Source organism: Phocoena sinus, chromosome 4, assembly GCF_008692025.1.
Source record: "Phocoena sinus isolate mPhoSin1 chromosome 4, mPhoSin1.pri, whole genome shotgun sequence".
NCBI lineage: Eukaryota > Metazoa > Chordata > Mammalia > Artiodactyla > Phocoenidae > Phocoena > Phocoena sinus.
Genome location: NC_045766.1, coordinates 96,103,562 through 96,124,358, shown reverse-complemented (window position 1 = coordinate 96,124,358; position 20,797 = coordinate 96,103,562). Strand labels below are relative to the sequence as shown.

At 33.8% G+C, this 20,797-nt stretch overlaps 2 protein-coding genes across 15 annotated transcripts in view; both read right to left on the bottom strand.

Moving 5' to 3' along the window:
- The window catches only part of IMPG2 (interphotoreceptor matrix proteoglycan 2), a 78,716-nt gene extending 73,442 nt beyond the window's left edge, over positions 1-5,274 (bottom strand). For all 3 annotated transcript variants that reach the window (XM_032629907.1, XM_032629910.1, XM_032629911.1), the window contains exons 1-2: positions 5,165-5,274; positions 4,455-4,706 (exon numbers count right to left, since the gene is read on the bottom strand). In XM_032629907.1, coding sequence (XP_032485798.1) covers positions 4,455-4,706; positions 5,165-5,249 — 337 coding nt within the window. In that variant the 5' untranslated portion in view covers positions 5,250-5,274. The remainder of the gene's footprint in view (positions 1-4,454; positions 4,707-5,164) is intronic.
- Positions 5,275-7,508: 2,234 nt separating this feature from the next.
- The window catches only part of SENP7 (SUMO specific peptidase 7), a 186,252-nt gene continuing 172,963 nt past the window's right edge, over positions 7,509-20,797 (bottom strand). For 11 of the 12 annotated variants that reach the window (XM_032629915.1, XM_032629914.1, XM_032629919.1 and 8 more), the window contains 8 exons: positions 20,580-20,702; positions 16,240-16,332; positions 15,486-15,610; positions 14,109-14,161; positions 12,387-12,430; positions 12,222-12,290; positions 11,413-11,563; positions 7,509-9,329 (listed from right to left, as the gene is read on the bottom strand). In XM_032629915.1, coding sequence (XP_032485806.1) covers positions 9,192-9,329; positions 11,413-11,563; positions 12,222-12,290; positions 12,387-12,430; positions 14,109-14,161; positions 15,486-15,610; positions 16,240-16,332; positions 20,580-20,702 — 796 coding nt within the window. In that variant the 3' untranslated portion in view covers positions 7,509-9,191. The remainder of the gene's footprint in view (positions 9,330-11,412; positions 11,564-12,221; positions 12,291-12,386; positions 12,431-14,108; positions 14,162-15,485; positions 15,611-16,239; positions 16,333-20,579; positions 20,703-20,797) is intronic. The other variant, XR_004349610.1, reaches the window with a different exon arrangement.

The following is a 20,797-nucleotide window of genomic DNA, read 5'->3' as shown; positions in this document are numbered from 1 at the left end:
AGTAACAGCTATATCAACATTGTTATAATCTTGATGTGCTGTGTCAATCATTTTAGCTTTGAGGTCCCTTTCCAATGATCTCATTCACAGAATCTGTATTTCAAAGTCAATTATTCAAGGAATGCTTTATTTTTCTTTTGGTTGGCTTCTTTTTCAATAGCGTCTCTTGAATGTATAAACACAAGGGCAAAGAAATTAAAAGGCATAATCATAGTCCTTAAATGATTGGTTATTTCCTCTTCACTATTTAACCAGAAGCTATCTAGGTATTCTGGTATTCTTACCTATTTTAAAGTAATATTACATAAAAATCCAGGTAGTAGAAATCATATTTTGATATATTACACACTCATTCTCATTCATCTTCAGTTCCTTTTTCTCTTCCCACTCTCTTTGGAATTTCCCACTTCTGGCATACGCCCTACTCACAAAAGGCCAGGTCAATGGACTTCCATTTAAAAAGTGAAAGAAAAGTTTATTGCTTAGTAAGTTTGATAGTCAAAAACACAACCAAGAGATATAAATACACTCTGAAAAAATAAGTTCTAACATACTGTGCCACTTTAAGAAACAAAAAAATCAAACATATAAATATATGTAATATCTGATATTAAATTTTTTATTTTAAAAGCATTTGCTTTGATAAGGAAGGAGGACAGAAAGGACAACATAGAGGAAAATAAAGAAGACAAAGTAGCAGCTCAGACTGAAGGTTTATATAGCCCAGTCCCTGGAAAATAGTAAATGATCAATAAACATGTGTTGAATACATGCATGAATGAACAAGCCTGATTTCACTATCATTTCATTATCTATATCCACTTTAACTTACTAGCATTGCATCCATATTATGGCTTTTTATTGGCTCTTGAGCAGCAAAAAGCAAAGTCTGGGAATCCTTCAAATATCTAAGGGACATATTATGGTCAATTAACCAATTCTGGTTAGTAAATATAAGGAACAGAGAATGAATTAATATAATAAAAGGGTATGAGATCAAGGATAACACTGTTTAATTGAAAATAAAATAATTATGTAACAAATTAAATGGGAAAAGAATTTGAAAAAAGAATAGATACATGTATAACTGAATCACTCTGCTGTACACCTGAAACTAACACAACATTATTAATCAACTATACTTCAATATAAAATAAAAAGTGTTCCAACAAACAAAAGTCCAGGACCAAATAGATTCACAGGCGAATTCTATCAAACGTTTAGAGAAGAGCTAACACCCATCCTTCTGAAACTGTTCCAAAAAATTACAGAGGAACACTCCCAAGCTTTCTATGAGGCCACCATCATCATCACCCTGATATCAAAACCAGACAAAGATATCACAAAATAAGAAAATTACAGGCCAAAGCGCTGATGAACATGGACACAAAAATCCTCAACAGAATACTAGCAAACTGAACCCAACAACACATTACAAGGATCATACACCATGATCAAGTGGGATTTATCCCAGGGATGCAAGGATTCTTCAGTATATGCAAATCAAACAATGTGATACACCATATTAACAAACTGAAGAATAAAAACCATATGATCATCTCAATAGATGCAGAAAAAGCTTTTCACAAAATTCAACACTGATTTATGATAAAAACTCTCCAGAAAGTGGGCATAGAGGGAACCTACCTCAACATAATAAAAGCCATATACAACCAACCCACAGCAAACATCATTCTCAACAGTGAAAAACTGAAGCATTTCCTCTAAGATCAGGAACAGGACAAGGATGTCCACTCTCACCACTATTATTCAACACAGTTTTGGAAGTCCTAGCCACAGCAATCACAGAAGAAAAAGAAATAAAAGGAATCCAAACTGGAAAAGAAGTAAAACTGTTGCTGTTTGCAGATGACATGATACTATACATAGAAAATGCTAAAGACGCCACCAGGAAACTGCTATAGCTAATCAATGAATTTGGTAAAGTTGCGTTACAAAATTAATGCACAGAAATCTCTTGCATTCCTAAACACTAACAATGAAAGATTAGAAAGAGAAATCAAGGAAACAATCCCATTTACCATCACATCAAAAAAAATAAAATACCTAGGAATAAACCTACCTAAGGAGGCAAAAGACCTGTACTCAGAAAACTATAAGATACTGATGAAAAAAATCAAAGATGACACAAACAGATGGAGAGATATAGCATGTTCTTGGATTGGAGGAATCAATATTGTGAAAATGACTGTACTGACCAAAGCAATCTACAGATTCAGTGCAATCCTTATCAAATTACCAATGGCATTTTTCACAGAATTAGAACAAAAAATTTCACAATTTGTATGGAAACACAAAAGACCCCAAATAGCCAAAGCAATCCTGAAAAAGAAAAATGGAGCTGGAGGAATCAGGCTCCCGGACTTCCGACTATACTACAAAGCTACAGTAATCAAGACAGTATGGTACAGGCACAAAAACAGAAATATAGATCAATGGAACAGGACAGAAAGCCCAGAGATAAACCCACATACCTATGGTCAACTAATATATGACAAAGGAGGCAAGGATATACAATGGAGGAAAGACAGTCTCTTCAATAAGTGGTGCTGGGAAAACTGGACAGCTACATGTAAAAGAATGAAATTAGAACACTCCCTAACACCATACACAAAAATAAACTCAAAATGGATTAAAGACCTAAATGTAAAGCCGGACACTATAAAACTCTTAGAGGAAAAATAGGCAAAACACTCTTTGACATAAATCGCAGCAAGATCTTTTTTGACCCAACCCCTAAAGTAATGAAAATAAAAATAGAAATGAACAAAAGGGAACTAATGAAACTTAAAAGTTTTTGCACTGCAAAGGAAGCCATAAACAAGATGAAAAGACAACCCTCAGAATGGGAAAAAATATTTGCAAACAAAGCAATGGACAAGGGATTAATCTCCAAAATATACAAACAGCTCATGAAGCTCAATATCAAAAAAACAAACAAGCCAATCAAAAAATGGGTGGAAGACCTAAATGGACATTTCTCCAAAGAAGATATACAGATGGCCAACAAACACATGAAAAGATGCTCAACATCACTAATTATCAGAGAAATGCAAGTCAAAACTACAATGAGGCATCACCTCACACCAGTCAGAATGGCCATCATCAAAAAATCTACAAAAATAAATGCTGGTGAGGGTGTGGAGAAAAGGGAACCCTCTTATACTGCTGGTGGGAATGTAAACTGATACAGCCACTATGGAGAACTGTATGGAGGTTCCTTAAAAAACTAAAAATAGAACTACCATATGACCTGGCAATCCCACTCCTGAGCATACACTTGGAGAAAACCATAATTCAAAAAGATACACGTACCACAATGTTCACTGCAGCACTATTTACAATAGCCAGGACATGGAAGCAACCTAAATGTCCATCAACAGAGGAATGTATAAAGAAGATGTGGTAGATATATATAGAATGGAATATTACTCAGCCATAAAATGGAATGAAATAGTGCCATTTGCAGAGACGTGGATGGACCTAGAGACTGTCATACAGAGTGAAGTAAGTCAGAAAGAGAAAAACAAATATCATATAATATTGCTTATATGTGGGATCTAGAAAAATGATACAGATGAACTTATTTACAAAGCAGAAATAGAGACACAGATGTAGAAAACAAACGTATGGACACCAAGGGGGAAGGGGGAGTGGGATGAATTGGGAGATTGGGATTGACACATATACATTACTATGTATAAAATAGATAACTAAGGAGAACCCACTGTATAGCACAGGAAACTCTACTCAATGCTCTGTGGTGACCTAAATGGGAAGGAAATCCAAAAAAGAGGGGATATATGTATATGTATTGCTGATTCACTTTGCTGTACAGAAAAAACTAACACGACATTGTAAAGCAACTATACTCCAATAAAAACTAATGTTTAAAAATGAAAAAAAATAAAATAAACTCCTAGTTATGTTGCTTTAGGGTCCATTGTGAGAACTGCCACCATTTGAGAGGTAAAAAGTTTTGTGTATAACAACTAGAATAGCTTGAATCTGTAGAATGGCTAAACTATAAAATATAGAAATTGATCATATTTCCATATATATAAAATAACTAATTAGCCAAGTAGGTTAAGTATATCTTAGTTAATATCTTTTGTGGGTATATTTAGACAAATTACTGTAATGCAGAAGTAAAAGTTATAATTAATTTATCCAGAAACATAAACTGGTATTTTTGAAGTGCTTCAAAAATTTTAAACCATGTCCTCTCTTAAAATAATGTAAACTTTCCTCTGAAGCTGTATAAATACCATACTCTTAGCAAGTCTTTTCCATGGCTAGTAGACAGACAATATTTGGCTCAGTCTCTATCCAAAGCATCACAAATTTTGAACTATAATGTTCAAATACAACAACTGTTTTAGAACTATGTTTGAATTTTATCATAGAGCCCAAGGGTTTGAATGTTTGCTTACCTCGGACTTTAAAATATTTCACATGGTTTGCCACAGCCTCTGTAACATTTTCATCTGGGCAGGTTTTCACACCATTAGGAAACAGAGTAGATCGCTTTCTTCTGAGCAACCACTGTCTCTCAGTTTCTCTGTGGTCCATAGGTTGTTTCTTTTCGATAGACAGAGAAGAGTCTGTGGATTCTGAGTCAGTCAGGAGAAAAGAAACTGTACTCTTGGGTTCTTGGCTCTCTTCTAAAGATAAGTCGGTTTGTGCTACAGAGTGAAAGCATAAACAAAGCTTCTGATGATGAATGGAGACACAGAATGAAAGGTAACAAATGAAGAAAAACTGACATTTGCACCACATCTGGATTTTGAACTCAATGCTCGAATTATAGACATGTGTGCTTAAGGAGGGGAGAAGTAAAGCATTCAATTTTTTCTCCATTTAATTCCTAGTCCTTTATTTCAAGATTGTTAGTTATTGAAATCAAGTATACATCCAATTTCAACACAAGAAATAAGAGGAAGTAAGCTTTGAACCAAGAATTACTAATGAAGAGGAAAACCAGTATTATTGGAGAGATTTTCATACAGTTTAAATGAAGCAATATCAAAGACTACAGTAATATTTGTTTCAATTTCTTACAGCAGTCATATCAAATAATGTTATTTTTAGAGAAAATATACTTCAGATCTAAAGATAAAAAATAATGTATATTTTTAAATACCTGTTAATGATGGAAGGTTTCCTTCTATCAGGACAAATATCAGAATACCCAGAGAAATCTTCCCAAAATGAGGAAACATAATCATTTGAGCCAAAACCAAGAAAGAGGCCAAAATCCTTAATTGAGCACCCAAAGGCCTGAAACTTCCAGTAACAAATTTTTACAGAAAAGGTCTAATATTTAAACAGTTTATGTTCAAAAATTGACAACCATTCCAAAATCATTATAAATTGGCTAAATAAAAATGGTGTCCTTTCAAAGTACCTCTCACTTCTTTTCTGAAATAACCAGCATGCTATGAAAGCAGGAGAGATAAGCTAATTAGGACAGATGGGGAGAGACAATTTCTTTAATCTAGCCAGCTAAGCTCTTTATTAACACTCTCCTTGCCTTTAATAAGCACTCCACTTAAAAATGTTTCCAAAAATAATAATAATGTTACACATATAATTCACTGAATTTTACAACTTTTCTCAATCTATTAGTCAAACCTGATAGATTCACATGTTCTCTGGGTTCTTCTACAACCTATGATTTTTAAGCATAAAATGCCCAGACTGACTATACCTGTCTATGTCCGAAATACAGAGCTACATACAAAATAAAGTTAGTTTTCTTGGTGCCGTTTCTTGTAAATTTCCCTTGATTAAAAAATTTGAAAATCTTTCACTGTAACCACTTACTTCTCCTTCCTTATCTATAAAATAGGATAGGAATAGTAAAGCTAACTCATAATAGAGATATTGTGAGCATTAAATTAGTTAACACACAGAAAATGCTTAGAAAAGTACCTGGCACCTACTAAGCACACAATATAAATGGTAGCTACATAATAATAACTTTGTTGCTTAATTTGCTTTTACACATGAGGCCCAATGTCTTTATCTACATGAGTAATTCTTAACCAAGAAAGGAAACTTTTTTTTATCTTTACCACAATGGGGGACCAGATAAAAATTTTGTATTAGGGCAGTTGTTTTTATCAAATAAATCTAGTAGAAAGAAATTAAATTAGTCAAAAACCCTGTGGAAGCTAGGATTTACTATCAAATAGCAATGAATTTATATCTTATGTACCTCTGGTGAAGTTCTCTGGAAAAAAAAAAAAATGTTTTGTAAAGATCTAAAGCACATTTCTCTTCAGAATCCTAAACTAGCCCTGATCCTGATTTCTCCAGTTCCCAAAAGGGACGAACTCAGTTGTAAGAGAACAGACCACCTGGGTGGGTGCAAACCACACCAGCATAAGAAAGCCTCATACACATAGAACCAAGTCTTTTAACAGCCCCTGGGCAAAGTCTGCAAATTTCCATAAGGACAAGGTTAGTTACAAGAGACTCTACAGAGGAAAGAAGGGGCCCAGGTTTTCCAAAAGAGTTTTAAAAAGTTCTGGTCAAGGAGGGCTTTGGCGTATGCATGTCTACTCACAGTTCTCCCAGTCCAGACAGTTCAACAATTAGAGGTCATTTTCACAATAAAAGATATATATATATATATATATATATATATATATATATATATAATACAAATGACATTTCACATTCATTTTAGCTTAGTACTTTTCCAAAGAAATAGTACTGAAAGAAAGAAAACACAAGATAATTTCCTATTAAGAAAGGGCTTAAGCTTGGTGTTAAGCTAAAAGTAATTAAAGCATAAATTAATAACTATATGACTAAAAAGTAGGTGACAGTGGAAAGATGAGGATAGAATGTAGACTGGAATCAAATTAGAAAGGGCTCTGTATGATAAGTCTAGACCTATTTTCCCCCTAACACACACACACACAAAAGCTGATTTTAAGAGGTATTAAACTTTTTCTTAAAAAAAAGAGCTACCATTTTTTTATCCCAAGAGTTGTGAGAAACAGTATTATCTTCTCTAAAAAGGCTTTCCCTGTCTAGTGACAACCCTCTTACTACCTCTCTACCACCTCTCACTATCTTCTCTCTCTCTCTCTCTCTCTCTCTCTCTCTCTCTCTCACACACACACACACACACACACACACACAAACCCGAAGGCTGAACACCCTCCTGTGCTCCCAAAAAACTCTATGATTGTTTCTAACAGGCATATTAAAACTGTTCATATGTCCATTTATCCCATTAGACTATAAATGACTTAGGAATAAGAGCTGTCATTCCGTTTTTTCTACCTTGTACATTGCCTGCTAGTAGTAGATGGTCAAAAAATGTTCCCTGAACTATCAAAATTACCACATGTCTGCTAAAACAGAAAAATTAATCTAAGCATCAATTATATGACATGCACTGAGTAACATACAATTTAAAATCTATTTCTAAGAATGGCTCACATTTCTTAAGGAAAAAAATTACACCTCAATTGAATGAATTGGAAACATGTTTAATATAAAGTTGATATTCTCAAAGCATTATTTCTATATGAATTTAGGAAAATGAATTTTAAACAATCTTCAAAACACGGTAAAGAACAGAGGTGTCTTTGAAAAACATACAAACAAAAAAGTTAAGAAGTCACAAGGAGATGTATTAGATACTTGCTTTCCCAAAATTAGATATACAAAATAATTAAGTCATCTAAAAAAATCCCCTCCCCCCACACAGAAATTGGGAATGAAACATGTAATTATAACCATCTTTATAGGAAATCTCCAAAGGACAAATATCTTTAACAATATAAAGATGATGACAAGATTAACAGAAACTTAAGGACACTAAGGCTTAACTGACAAACTCAATTCACAAGATTTTGAAATAAAATGTTTCGACTTTTAGCTTCATCTTAAATAGCCTTTGCTTCACTGCTTTATATACAGTAACAGTGTAAATCTAAGAGATGCTTAAAACAGAAGATTAAAAAACATCCTTCTTGTCTGAGAAAATACAATATAATCATCCCCTCAAAATATTCCTGATAACATTAGAAAGTTATGAAGTGTTTGTTTAATCATATGTAATACCACCATCATCACATCAATTCAGAACTGTTACCTGAACGTTTAACAAAAACTTATGCTCCATGGGGATCACATGTCCTTATAAAAATACAAAAGCAATGAGAGCAATCTGGCTTTTGCAGATGAATACTGGGCAAACAGCTATAAAATTATGTATTTAGTCCTAACGATTAATATAGAAGACTTTGAGGATATTTTTTTAATTAAAGTTATGAAGTCACCAATTTTATCTTCTATACTTACAGAAACTGTGTACATATATTCTGGGATGTCAGAATAGGACAGAAGTCAATATTTATATAGCTATACCTCAAATAAACTAAGTTGAGCTACATATACAATTTTTAAAAACCTATTTTTGATAGCTAAATTTTTCTTCCAAATTTCACTCTGAATGAATGAACTAAATTCTCAGATCCCCACACATGACATCAAAAGAAATGGAAAACAAACAACAATTAGAATAGAGTAATGGTTCCACTTAGCAACTGAGAAAAATAAGCTGCGCATTGAATGAGTGAATTTTCACCTTCCTAACATTATGTCTTCTCTCACACTATACAGAATGGATGCCGTAAATGGCATTTTCTGAAGCCTTGATACTAAATTCTTTAAAAAAAAAATACACAGTATTCATATTGCATGCTTGAGCTGCAAAGAATAGAATTACAATATAATGTGACTTGTCAACAAATTTGACAAGCACTGGGGCTGGCACCAGGGAGGACCTAACTCCCTTCAACTCCCAGTTATGTGGAAGTACAGATCACATAGTTTTATTATCTATAAAAACATTCCCACATTACATATGCTATTGCATAATCCAAGCATATTTAATCAGAAAAATATCAAATATTTATGAAATTTTAATTTCTATCTAATGACTTTATCTATATCACCCCCATTTCCACTCCATCTATGAGATCCTAACAATTCTAATATTATATCTTATATATTTTAAATAATGTACAGTGACTTATAAAACTACTGCAAGTTATTTTCTTCTCTGTGAGCTGGCTAACACAAATGCTGATAAGCAGCTTTCCAGTAATCGTACAGAACATCTGTGTCATGTTTGTACAGATTAACTAGCTACTGCTGCCCTTCTGTTGCTGTAAATGAAGTTTCAAAATGAGCTCTCGAATATCTTCCCGTTTGGTCTTTATTACATGACGAGGAAACCATTTCTCCAAATGAATTGGAAGCTCAAAGTTAACAATAGGATCCTAATGAGAAAAAAGACAGAGTGCAGTCACTTTAGCAGTATAATTCAAATTTGTTTTAAGCTCATTTTTATAAGAAATGAGAAATTGCTAACTTTTTTAAATAACAGCTTTACTGAGATATATTTCACATAACATACAATTTGCCTAAAGTATTCAACTGAATGATTTTCTGTATATTCAGAGTTGTGCAACCATCACCACAATCAATTTTAGAACATTTTCATTAAACTGCTAACTACTGAACATCAAAATTAAACACCATATGTTATGCTACAATGCATGTTTAAGTGAATTAGTGCAAAGAGAATTAGTAAACAGAGAATGATTCAGTACAATGCAGAAGTCAGGCTGGTTTGAACACAATTTTTTCCAACATGTTAATATTTTGAAACTACTGAAACGAAGAGGAAGCCTTAGCAGTATATGAAGAATCTCACATAAAAAATAGAAAATCCTGCAGAAGTACCTTCTTTTAGTCCACAAAATAGCCAATTTAGTGGCTTAAGGAACTGATATATTTTCCATTATGTTAAGCTTAATAACGAAGTTGCAAGTTGCAACTGCAAAGACAATTCTGCCTGTGTTTAAAAAAATAAATGAGTAACTGCTGAATAAGACTACCCCTAGATCATGTTTACAAATTTGATGAAACTATTAGAAGCCAGATGTAAGAAGGACTTACATCTTAAAGAAGAAATTAAGAGTCCCAGAGTACAAAGCTGAAATGAAGGACTGACTGTGATTCTAGGGGCAAATCTCAGTGGAGATTTAACTGTGCAAGTGTTTTTATTAGAATTAAAATTGTATTTCTTATGGCCTAGTTACAAAGTTCCACAGGTTTTGAGTGGTCAACCTGAAACCTATTTTCTTCAATCCACACTCTGTTATATTAGTGCACAAATTTGTGAAACACAAGACTTAGTGTTCTGAGGTTTTCCCCCCAGCAATCCTAAGTGGTGCTACCACCTATATTAGAAGTATGTTCTACTGACTGAGGCTACATAAAGTAGAATTATATAACAGACTCAGACTATGTCATGTAATAAGGCACTTTGGATATCTAAAAACAAAATCAAATCTCTTTGGAAAGAGTATTAGAAGGCCAGAACTGTCACCCTATAATGAAGTTCCAGTCTAGAATAAAAAAGGAAAAAAAAACAGCATAACATGTTTAGTGGTTTCCATAATGTGTACCATGTTCTACTGTATATTATCAATCCTCCCCAATTATACCAAAAGTTATAACTGCATACTATAACCCTCATGCTTTGAAAGTACCTTTAAGGATTCTCCAAACAAGCTTCTGGTCAAAAATACCTTTTGCTATACCCATCTTCATAAATAATACTCGTTATGACTGAAGTAATGAGCTAACAGTTCAAAAAGCAGAATGATCCCTTGCTATTTAAAATTTCTTTTTAACGTTGCTACAGTTCCTATAGAGTCTCTGATGAGCTAGAAAATAATACCCATACTTCTGAATGTACTTATGTAGTTTATGGTTTTCTGAGCTTCTTCAATACACAAGTCTTTTAGTTTTGAAAATTTTTCTTCAAATTTGTGTCTGCCTTATTTTCTCTCTCCACCCCTAATCCTTCTGCAACTCCAATTACATGTAAATTAGACTTTTTGACTGTATCACACTTGTCTCTTATGCTCTGTTCTCTTCTTTACATTCTTTTTCCTCTCTGAGCTACAGTGAGATACTTTCTATTGTCCTTTTTTAAAGTGCCCTTATCTGTCTTCTGCTTTATTCAGTCTGCTATCAAATCCATACAGTAAGTTCTTAATTTCAGATATATCATTATGCATTTTCAGTTCGAGAATGTCCACTTGACTTTTTTTTTTTAGCAGATTCCATTTTCATCCATTTTGTTTATCTTTGACTATTTTCTCCAACATATTTATCATTTTAAAGTTTTTATCTTCTAACTCCAATATCTGGGTTATATATGGTTCTATGCCTTTTTTTTTTCTTATTTCTTGATTACCTCTAACATTTTCCTGCTTCTTTGCTTGCCCAGTAATTTGTGATTATATGCCGGTAATTGTGAATAAAAAACGTATTTATGTCTTTACATACCTTAAAGAAGCTTTCCACATATTGCAGTAAATATACTCCACAATCACTGCTATTATCTTGTTTAGGAACTTTAGGACATAGGTCCACCATGTTTGTTTTGCTGAATTCACGATGAGTTTTTCGTTTAACTTCCCACTCTACCTCTAAATACCTTAAATCATCAAAAAGTAGAGTGACTCGAGTAGAAATTTCTTTACTATTATGCAACAATTTCACAAAAATGGAAAAACATTTGCTGCCAAATATATTGCCTCCAGCCACATTTCAAAAGACTTAAACCTTAACAGCACAAATTATAATATGAGGCTTCAAAAGTGCTACTTTAAATAAAATCATCTGAGTTTCAAACTAAAGCCAGACTTTTTTCAACAACTCAACTTTCACAAATCATATACATAAGTCACTTATATTACAAAGTAAACTAAACAAATTATTTTTAAACTTTAGTTGCTAGTTTTTTCCAGATCCTGTAGGAAATTTAAAAATTACAAACACACATGCAAACACAAAATAAGAATGTGAAAGAGTTCTTATTTTTTTCTAAAGTGTTAACTTTTGACAACCACTAATATTTGCAATGCTCCTTTGTAAAATTATGTCTTTTGTTCAATTGTGAATACAAATTCCAAATTTACTTTTGATATAATCCTTGAGAAATATTTTACACATAATGGGGATATTTGTTATTAATTAGATTTACAGGCCTCATCTAAATAAATAATAAAATATAATTCCTGATATAATCTTTTCAGTAATTCTTAAGGCAACTTAAAAATTATTGAGATTTTAGTAAAATTGTCATTACTTACTCTCGTAAATTCTGGACTGTGTTTTGTATAGAAGCAGCTTTCAAGGAGTCTAGTATGAGAATGCATGGCCTATGAAAATCACAGGAAGAAATCAAGATGTATATATTCGTATATGAAGTAAACCTATGTATCTGAAAAGACTCTATTATTATAGCATGTACATACCTTTTACACATTTTCTTTGGTACTGACATATTCATCTCAGGACTCTGAAATAACATGAATTTTTACGACTTTGCAATTAAAGCTAGTGTGAATAAATTAATATTCAGTTACTCTTTAAAATGTTTCAAATAGGGACTTCCCTGGTGGCACAGTGGCTAAGACTCTGTGTTCCCAATGCAGGGGGCCTGGGTTCAATCCCTGGTCAGGGAACTAGATCCCACATGCATGCCGCAACTAAGAGTTTGCATGCCACAACTAAGGAGCCCGTGTGCCACAACTAAGGAGCCAGCAAGCCACAACTAAGGAGCCCTCAAACCACAACTAAGGAGCCCTCAATCCACAACTAAGGAGCCCACCTGCCACAACTAAGGAGCCAATGAGCCACAACTAAGGAGCCCACAAGCCGCAACTAAGGAGGCCACGAGCTGCAACTAAGACCCAGCAAAACCGAATAAATAAATTAAAAAAAAAAGAAATAGAAAATGTTTCAAATAACTTTAAAATTAAAATTTCAAATAAGAGTTCTTTTCATAATCCAAAGTGAGCCAACTTCATTTTTTTTTAATTTATAGATTTCTTTTCTTATACTGGTGAAACAGTAGTTTATGCACTTTTACATGTGACCTCAAGAAGTTATGGAGCTTTAACATGGTCTAAAAAACAACATGGAACTTGAATTACTTCTATTCAGAGTTGCCATCTTAAGCAAAGATGAAGAAGTTAACCGAACCTGTCCTTATACACATTCTCTTAACTCAGTATATGATATCAATAGAGACAGACTTCTTCCCTTTGAAGCATAAGAACCAGATTATTAATGTATACTAAGGGACAAGAGATGGGGTATTTTGTTGTTTTTGTTGATAAAGAATCAATAGATCAAACTTTCTTTAATATGCAGAACTTCTCGGCACCTTTATTATTCTAATATAACAGTGAATCTCTAAGAGAGGAATAGGACACAGGGTTTACCCAACTTAACTGACCTTAGAATCCTTTTTATCATAAACTGCATCTTAGAACAAGTATTCCATAGAACCCAATTTGGGAAACCTAGCTCTAGAGGCAAGAAGGAACTCCCCTATTCTGCCGCTGTGACATCAGAAAAGGAAACCTCCTTCCTTCTGCCCACCCTGTACCAGTGACAGTAAAGACACAGGCCTATGCCAGCGAGGCTGCTGCTGTCTGCATGTATTAAAAAATAATTAGGTGTCTACCTTAATCAATTAAGATACCAAATCTAGACCATGAGTATCAGTTTATAGGTCCATTTAAAGAAAAGTTAACAGTAACTATCTTAGCCTCAGAAGTCGTATGGACTGACCATGAGTCTACTTTGAATGATTTATACCAACAATTTATAATAATAGAAAGTGGAATATAAAATATAGGTAATTAATTACTCTGAGTGCAAAAACTGATGACATAATGAAGAATAAAAGTACATTTTTCCATAGAAACTGAAAAAGTAGTCAACCAAGATGATCAGATAAACTATAAACAAACCTAGGGAGTTAAAGTAAGCTAAACAGATGCAAAAAGAATAATTTCTCTTGTTCTCTTTACTACCCCAATGAAATATTCCAAAGAATCATAAAACAGCATAATTTAATTATGGTACACCAATATCCATCATAGCCCACCTAGCTATGCCCTATTTTCCAGATAAAATTGTTATATTCATGAGTTTTCCTTCCTTCACATTTATAAAAACACACTTACTTGAGAATCTTCTGTACCCAAGGATAGTGCTGAAGAAGTATGCAGATCATTATCTAGTTGGAAATAACAAAAGTTATGTGTGTTTATTTTATGTCTAATACAAAGTATTTAGATAAGTTTAAATTGTAATTTGTATGCACAGTAGTAATTAAAGGGAAAAAATACCTGGGAACTATTTAATTTTTTTTTTATGGTTAATGTTACAAAAAAATTCAATCGATGGATAAAACTGACAATGCTTAATTGGTTGTCATCACACAATACACACACCCCAGAGCCAAAACTTGAAATACCAGTTAGCTGGGGCCAGTTTCCTGTAAAAAGACAATCTTCATAGATTGCTTACTTATCAAAATCTCTGCTGTTTTAATGTGGAGGAGGGTTAATTTGCCTAGTAATAATTCTTCTAACATATGATCATAGAGTGTTGCATAAATACACTTTTGCAGCATAGGAGGACTGGACAAAATAGAAAGTAATCAGTTGCTTTATCAGTCTTTCTTTCTCCCCCACAAGAGATAGGTTTTGGCCAGTATTAACGGTAATGGCTATTATTAATTCTGCTTGCTGCTTAGGCTACAGCTATAAAATACAATTCGATTTTTTTTTTCTCAAAGAAAGTAGGCTTATTTGCTTACTTAAGATTTGGGTTGTAACATAAGAAAAATCATGGAAGAATTATAAGAGACCGGCAATTACCTAGCCAAATTACTAGTGTCAAAAGGAATTGTGCTGATTTATATTAAGAAAAAGAAAAGGGCTTCCCTGGTGGCGCAGTGGTTGGGAGTCCGCCTGCCGATGCAGGGGACGCGGGTTCATGCCCTGGTCCGGGAGGATCCCATGTGCCGCGGAGCGGCTGGGCCCGTGAGCCATGGCCGCTGAGCCTGCACGTCTGGAGCCTGTGCTCCGCAACGGGAGAGGCCACAGCAGTGAGAGGCCCGTGTACCACAAAAAAAAAAAAAAAAAAAAAAAAGAAAAAGAAAAAAGGGGAGATTTCAATCTATGCCTTGAATTCTTAGAAAGATTATTTTATAAAAGATTTATAAAATAAGATTTATAAAAATAATTTATAAAAATATAAATATTTTATAAAATATTTTATAAAAATAATTTATTTAAAAAGATTTATAAAAATAATCTTTTAGAAAGATTATTTTATAAAAACTGCTATGATAAAACTTGATATCACAGTAAAACCTGACAATTACATTTTGTTTATACATGAGTCGGGTATCTACCATGAAAACTTCAGACATTTCTTCTAATAAACTAAATGATAAGAAATAATTATACTATCCTTTAACTTCATATTGTTCTCTATAATGATTTTACTGTTGCCAACATTATTAAAAACACCATCCACATTAAGTTTATCACCTATTGTTTTGTTGTCATGTTGGGACTGCTGAGCCTGGGAGTGCTGGGATATAGTTTGTGGAAAATCTTCATACACAGCTTCTTCTAACCATGGAAAACAAATGACTGCAAGATACCAGTGAGACCTGTTGAAAAAGAAATATAATCTTAATAACACAAAATCTAAACAATGTAGAAGAATACGTTCTAGAACTATAGCTGAGAAGGTGGGTATAACAAATATCAATTTTGAAGAAGTCCACTGTAGTATCTGAACACGATTCCAAAACTAATTTAAAAAGCACTAAGACTTCTTAGGATAAAATCTGAGTAAGTCAAACTCATTTACTTTTATATAATTAGTGTTTCCTGTTGAGAATCTGCTTTAATAAACAAACAAAGAGACTTATAGCATCACCTTTTTCTGTTAGTGCTTAAAGAGCTTGTTCTCTTAAATATTTGACAATTTATCCTAAATGCTTTTGATTGCTTTGTTTAGAAAATCTTTTCTTGAGTCCCACCTCAAAATAAACTGAATGTCTAAGCCATTATAGTCTTGTGGGCATTTGTCATTTTTTTCCCCCACTATTTACAATATAAGTACCGTCAAACCAAAATCCAAGATAAACTCATTATTTTAGCTAGTTCTTTAGAAAAAAATTAAAAATAATACCTGGGTTTATCTACCCATACTTTTTACTGATTATTAATCTAAAAATGCATGAAGTATGTTTCTGTATTCTCCGATTTTTTAAAAATAATCTGAAATACTTACGACTCATTTACAGGCACAAAGATGTAATCTTTATTAAAGATGTTTATGTGACGAGTCCATGTTCTTACTCTCTTATGTCTTCTCTGAGCCATTCTGGGAACAAAAAGATAGACATATTTGATAGATTAAAAATTTAGGATAAGGCTTTCAGGGGTCCTTTTTATACACTGAAAAATGCTAGCTTTAGTTTATTTAACCATCTTCTTCAAGGTACATAATATTTAACAGACTAGAAAATTATCTCATTTTATTAACTCCTGGCTGTTTTTAAATATGATCACTATTTATAAACAATAAAGTATGGATAAAAGAAAGGCAGCAATTCATAAAATGCTTCACAGATTCCAAAAGTGTCTCAGCAACTGAATATAAATAGCTATACCTATTTATTCTATTTAGTTCCACCTGGGCTGATATAAAATATTATCATTAAACCTTAACAGAATTGTCTAAATGTTATATCTGTGATAGGGGAGGTGTTAAAACTTAATGGGGGGCTTCCCTGGTGGCGCAGTGGTTGAGAGTCCGCCTGCCGATGCAGGGGACACGGGTTCGTGCCCCGGTATGGGAGGATCCCACATGCCGCGGAGCGGCTGGGCCCGTGAGCCATGGCCGCTGAGCCTGCATGTCCGGAGCCTGTGCTCCGCAACGGGAGAGGCCACAGCTGTGGGAGGCCCGCGTACCGCAAAAAAAAAAAAAAAAAAAAACTTAATGGAAGAGGAGGGATGAGGTATATAGTCTTAGATTTTTAAAGATGAGACTCATCTCCCTTTATTTCATTTATAAGAATATTATAGGACAATGAGTTAAGCATACCCATTATCCATCCTTTATTTCTTTGACAAATATTTATTAGGTTCCTAAGAACAAATAATGAAAATCACTCACACTGCCCTAAAAGGATTTACAAAATAATGAAGGCAGAAAAAGACTACAACAAATAATTAAAATATAAGTGTCATAAAGGATACAAAGGAATTATGGTGATGGCATCTAGGAAAAACATGAAGAAAAGGGTTGGGACACATGAATAATAATTCCTTTTCTTTACCTCATTAGGGAAGTTAAAGAAGGAAGATATCAAACCAAGTTTGGATGTCAAAAAAGGTTCTAGGAAAGGGATAGCATTTCACAGTGGCATAAAGGAGATGGTGATATGTGACTTCTGGCTCAGTCCCACAAAGGATCTCTTTTTAGTCAGAAAATTAAACAAATCATCAAGTTCTTATACATTTACATACCAAGTAACACAGGAAACAGACATCTTTGCCCTATCCCTGTCCATGTGAATATCTAACCAAACTCACAGGAGTAGACATTGGGAGTAAGATGGGGCTAAAAGATGAGGTAGGAATTAGTCACTATGCAAAAGATTAACTTCATAAAATAATGAGTCATATGTTTACCAAATTTTCTTATTTCAAAATGACCCAACCATTACAATGATTATAAATTATTATTTTTACCTAGTGCAGAGTCTCTTAATTTGTTTTCCATCTGAAAGATCTTAAGGATAGACACCTGGTTTTCTTTTGTCTTGTTATGTTTCTGTTTGATAGATTTCCTGACTATGCTAACCTTATTTGATTGGGAATACATTAGATATTGGATGGGGCAAGGATGACAGGAGAGAATACGGGGGCCGCAATATAATCGCTTATTCTCTGTTCCTAACTGCATGGAAAATCCTCAACTAATGTCTAACAGTTCTTTCCCCATTCAATAACATACATTATTATCTTTTATTATGAGTTCCTAGTATGTTCTAAGAACTGAGCAAAATGCACCAGGCATAGAGTAGAAAATAAGACAGATGAAGTCCCTGACCTCATGGAGCTTGTATTTTAGAATAAGAAACAGAAAATGAACAAACAAACAAAAAAATGATTAGAGATCATGTTGTAAAATAAATTTTAAAGTGCCAGAAGAAGAAATTTCTGTCAGAAAACAGGAAAGAGCTTAAGCATATTTGAAAACTGAAAGGAGATAAGCTGAGCTGAAGTGTTATGAAAGAGGGGAGAGAATGCTGCGAGATGAGTTTAGGGACATGGACAGAAGCAGATCTTGCAGGATCTCATAAACCACAGTAATGACTTTGTGAATCATTTAGTCTGCTATTTCCTAACACTAGCAGTTTGAGCTTCCTGTAGGATTTACTGGCCATAAATTATGCTTTGTATCCCTTGTCACTTTGCTTCTGGGTTCTTTTTCTTTTTTAACCGATGTAGGGATTTTTTGTGTGAATACTAATTGTATACATATCAGGCTAAGCATTAGTATGAGTATTTGTGTGTGTGTATATGTATGTATGTGTTCATATGTATATGTGTATGTGTATATATAAATATATATTATGCATAAGATACATATAAGATCTATCTTACACTGGAAGATGCCACTCATCTAACTCAGTTCTGTATTATGTTTATATATGATCATTCATACAACATCTAAATTTTTTCTAATTTTTTAATTAAAAAATTTTTTTAATACAGCAGAATCTACTTTTTCATTTCCTCAGTTTCTACATGGGTATGCCAAATGCATAATCTCCACACTGACTAGTAATCTTAAAACAAAATGTGGGATTAAGTGCATGGTGCCAACCATCTGTTTTTATACTCATAAAATAGAAGAGGAGGGCATCAGAAATGTTAAATATCAAATTTATTTAATAAATCTTCCCCTTCCATATATCCCTCTCCATTAACCCTGATTATCAGGAATATTTTCAGATTGTGATTTTCTCCTTAGTTGACCCTGGCAGGCCTTGTCTACCAGCACAAATTCCAAATCCATAAAGATACTCAAAATATAGATGACTACACATCTCAGTTTGTATAGGGCAGCCCCAGTATACATGGGTTACCCAGCGTAGCTATTAATAAAGCCTCCTTTTATTCTCTCAAGTGTCCCAATTTAGGCCATAAATTATATAGTTGCAATACTAAAAACAACAGACAAAGCTTGAACTTTGAAACTGGAAAGCTATATCCAACTTCGGATAACTTATCTAACTTCTTTAAGCTTCAATTCATAACAATAATGGCATTATGTCATAAGACTACTGTAGAATCAAACAAAATAACTTTATGTTCACTGCCATGGCTCCAAGCAGGTACTCAATAAATGTTAATACTCTCTCTATTCCTATCCTCCTTCTCCAACAATACAACAAATTCAGACAGTTTACCCATTTAATCTTCTTACTTGCTTATTATTCCTATTATTTTAAAGGGATGAAACAGCTCTCACAGCCATTTTTTCAAAGGCAGTCCAGTATAACAAAAACATCTCTGGATTAGAGGTTAAAAGATAAAGATTTAAGTACCAACCAGTTCTGTCACTTACCAGAGTTCTGCCAATCTTTATTGGCCTGCTTCCTCATCTGAAAAATGCCTTACATACCTAAAAGCACTGTTATGGGAAGAAATAATGTACAAAAATGTACCTTGTAAAGTGGTAGACAAATGCTTACATTAACTTTTTTAAAAATAAAAACTCTTAATTTTACCATGGGCCTACCATATAGATTATCACATGAATTGTTAGGGGCAGGGAGAGGGGTGAAGTGGCTCCAGGCTCACAACTATCTAAGTTACTGCTAAGATACAAGAATTACTCCTTCCTCCTTTTTGCCTAGCCCCATCCACTGCTCTATAGGTTTTAGAATTAATCAAAAAAATACCTGGACAGAAATTCAGCTGAATTGTGGGAACATGGTATTTTTATAATGTTACATCAGTTTAATTAAATAGCAGTATGTTAGTGAGGGTCCAACCAGGAAAACATAAACCTCCCTATATATTTAAGACAGATAAAATGTAATGCAAATAATTGGCTACAGTGGTGACAGAAAAAGCGCAGTGCCACAAAAGGCAATCAGTGAGGCAACCAGAGCTTAGCATAGTAGGACAATGCTACACCCTTATGCTGAAGGGCAAACTGAAGAAGTAGTACCTCCAAATGCAAGCTAGAGCTCTATCAGGTCTGTCCAGTGAAAGAAGGACCCACAGAGGAACTAGAACCACTTCCAGAATAACTGCCCAAGGCAAAGAGGGTAAGGAAGAAACATCCTGACTTCTTCTTTCCTTGCCTCCCAACCTCCAATATCCCCCACAAAACATGCAATTGGAAATGCAACCTGTAAGAGTCAGCCTCCCTGTGATAGGGAACAGAACAGTGGAAGGGTAAGAAATGCCTCTCAGAGCAAACAGGCCCAACACCTGCAAAAGTGGTAATACTGCTCACTCTAGGAAATACTGTAAGAAGTTATTTCACTAAGTCCATCAAAATAGCATGTTTTCCTCTTAAAACTTTACACTGAAAGACTGACTTACGAAAGATTTGGATTATCTTCTGTTAAATTATTTTCCTTTCTTGTCAAGCATTTGTAGAAAAAGCTACTAAAAATGTGACTTCGTTCAACAAGTTCATCTGACACCTTCTCCAATATAAGATACCTGCAAAGTAACACCACAAAAGTAAATTATTTTTAGATTTTATCTGGTCTTCCTCCAATTACCTGTGTTCAGAAAATCTTCATTTTTATGTCCTA